Source organism: Phacochoerus africanus, unplaced genomic scaffold (assembly GCF_016906955.1).
Source record: "Phacochoerus africanus isolate WHEZ1 unplaced genomic scaffold, ROS_Pafr_v1 Scaffold_18, whole genome shotgun sequence".
Taxonomy (NCBI): Eukaryota; Metazoa; Chordata; class Mammalia; order Artiodactyla; family Suidae; genus Phacochoerus; species Phacochoerus africanus.
In genome coordinates, this window is record NW_025927375.1 from 420,139 (window position 1) to 422,643 (window position 2,505).

The window sequence follows — 2,505 nt, forward strand, 5'->3', positions numbered from 1 at the left end:
AACATTCCTTAACACCATACAAAAAAAATCAATAATGGATTAAAGACCTAAATGTAAGCCCTAACACCATAAAACTGCTAGATGAAAACATAGGCAGAATGCTCTTTGACATACGTTGGCTTCTTGAACCCCTGAGCCCCAGCAGGAACTCCTAAAATGTTTTCTGATTATGAATGTTCATTTTTAATTTAGAATCCAGAGGATGTGGTTCTGCATTCATAGAGATTTGTAATTATTCTAAATGAAGGAAACACCTAGAATTGTGTTTGAATAAAATAATATTTCTGTAACTATGTCTTGATTTCTTAAAATTCAAAGTATGTTTTTCTTAAGGAGAAAGGCAATTTCTCATTCTACTTTATTTTAAAGGAGTAGGCTGTATTTAATTTAGATCATTATGTGATTTTCTCTAAGGTTCTTGCACCCTTTTACCCCTTGGTACTGTTTTACAAAACAAGGTGAATAGAAACAGGTAAACAACACAGAAACCAATGAGGAAAATGTTCTAAACAGATAAAATTTGTCACACTGAGAAATATTGCTGAAAGTCCTGGGGTATATGACCTTAGGAATATATTGCTTGCAGCCAAAATATAGAAAGTGTGCTGCATGCCTGCTACGTATTGCCTTCTTTTCTCTTTTTTTTTTGGTCTATTTTGCCTTTTCTAGGGCCACTCCTATGGCATATGGAGGTTCCCAGATTAGGGATCTAATCAGAGCTGCAGCCACTGGCCTAAACCACAGCCACAGCAAGGCCAGATCTGAGCTGCATCTGCAACATACACCACAGTTCATGGCAAACACTGGATCCTTAACCCACTGAGCAAGGTCAGGGATCGAACCTGCCACCTCTTGGTTCCTAGTCACATTCGTTAACCACTGAACCATGAAGGGAACTCCTGTCTTTCCTTATTTTCAACCCTCGTTTTTGTTGTTTTTGTTTAAAAAAAGCTGCACAGAACCAGAGATCTAACCAGAAATCTAACAAGGGTTTCAGAATTTTTCCTCCTGGGCCTCTCAGATGATCCAGAACTGCAGCCCCTCCTCTTTGTCCTGTTTCTGTCCATGTACCTGGTCACCATACTGGGGAACCTGCTCATCATCCTGGCTGTCACCTCTGACTCCCACCTCCACACCCCCATGTACTTCTTCCTCTCCATCCTGTCCTTGGTTGACATGGGCTTCATCTCCACCACTGTCCCCAAGATGATTGTGAACATCCACACTCACAGCACAGTCATTTCCTATGTGAGCTGCTTATCTCAAATGTCCATTTTTACTCTTTTTGGATGTATGGATGGTACTCTACTAACTGTGATGGCCTATGACAGGTTCCTGGCCATATGTCAACCACTGCAATACCCGGTCATCATGAACCCACACCTATGTTGCTTCTTACTTTTGGTGTCTTTTTTCATCAGCATTTTGGACTCCCAGATGCACAATTGGATTGTGATACAACTTCCCTGCTTCAAGGATGTGGAAATTTCTAATTTCTTCTGTGACCCTTCTCTACTCCTCAAGCTTGCCTGTTCTGACACTTCCACCAATAACATAGTCATGTATTTTGTTGGCGCCGTTTACGGTGGTACTCAGGTCTCAGGGATCTTTTTCTCTTATACTCGAATTCTTTCCTCCGTTCTGAGAGTCCCTTCATCAGGTGGGAGGTATAAAGCCTTCTCCACCTGTAGCTCTCACCTGGCAGGTGTTTGCTTATTTTATGGAACAGGCCTTGGGGTGTACTTCAGCTCAGCAGTCTTACATTCTCCCAGGAAGGATGCAGTGGCCTCAGTGTTGTACACTGTGGTCACCCCCATGCTGAACCCCTTCATCTATAGCCTGAGGAACAGAGACATCAAAAGAGCCATGAAGAGGTTCCTCAGCAAAATTATCTAATCTAAGTACTTGTGTCATCCATTTGGAATGTAGGTTGGAACATGCAGCAAAATGCAACATCTAGACCTGAAAAGTCTTCCTCTCACATTACATCTTTTTGTAGCTCTTATAGGCCTTCATGCCTATCGTGGCCTCATATTTGAATATTGCTTCATTTGATATGTCTTTCATGGGACTAGGAGAGTATTCTGGGATGTTTGCATATCATAATTACTGCATGGCTAACTCTTATTGTATCTATGGAAATGTCTGTAGTTTATCATGGTGACCCAGGCTTCCTGAAAAGATGACCAGCTCTCTTTTTATTATTGAAAATGTCTATTATTTTTGACAACTCTTTTTCCAAACTGTTTATGCAGGATATGTATGAAGAGTCATGCCACTGCTTCTCAAGCTTGGCTTTTATTGAAATCTTCCAGGATGCTTAAAAATGCTGACAACTGGATCTCAACATCAGATTTTCTGATAATTGTATGGGTTGTATCTGGAGCATGAGGATTTTTTTTAAAGCACCTAGGTGGTTAGAGTTTATGGCCTAGGTAGGGAACTTCTGATCTAAGAAAGATCTTTCATTCCAAATTGACCTCTATGGCTTGGTTTCTAATTGCT

General features: G+C 40.8%; 1 protein-coding gene across 1 annotated transcript; it reads left to right on the top strand.

Moving 5' to 3' along the window:
* The first annotated feature begins 978 nt into the window (after positions 1-978).
* LOC125119206 (olfactory receptor 7E24-like) lies at positions 979-1,896 on the top strand. The gene has a single exon (XM_047766070.1). It carries the CDS (start codon positions 1,066-1,068, stop codon positions 1,894-1,896), a length of 831 nt encoding a protein of 276 aa, XP_047622026.1. The 5' UTR covers positions 979-1,065.
* Positions 1,897-2,505: the final 609 nt, after the last annotated feature.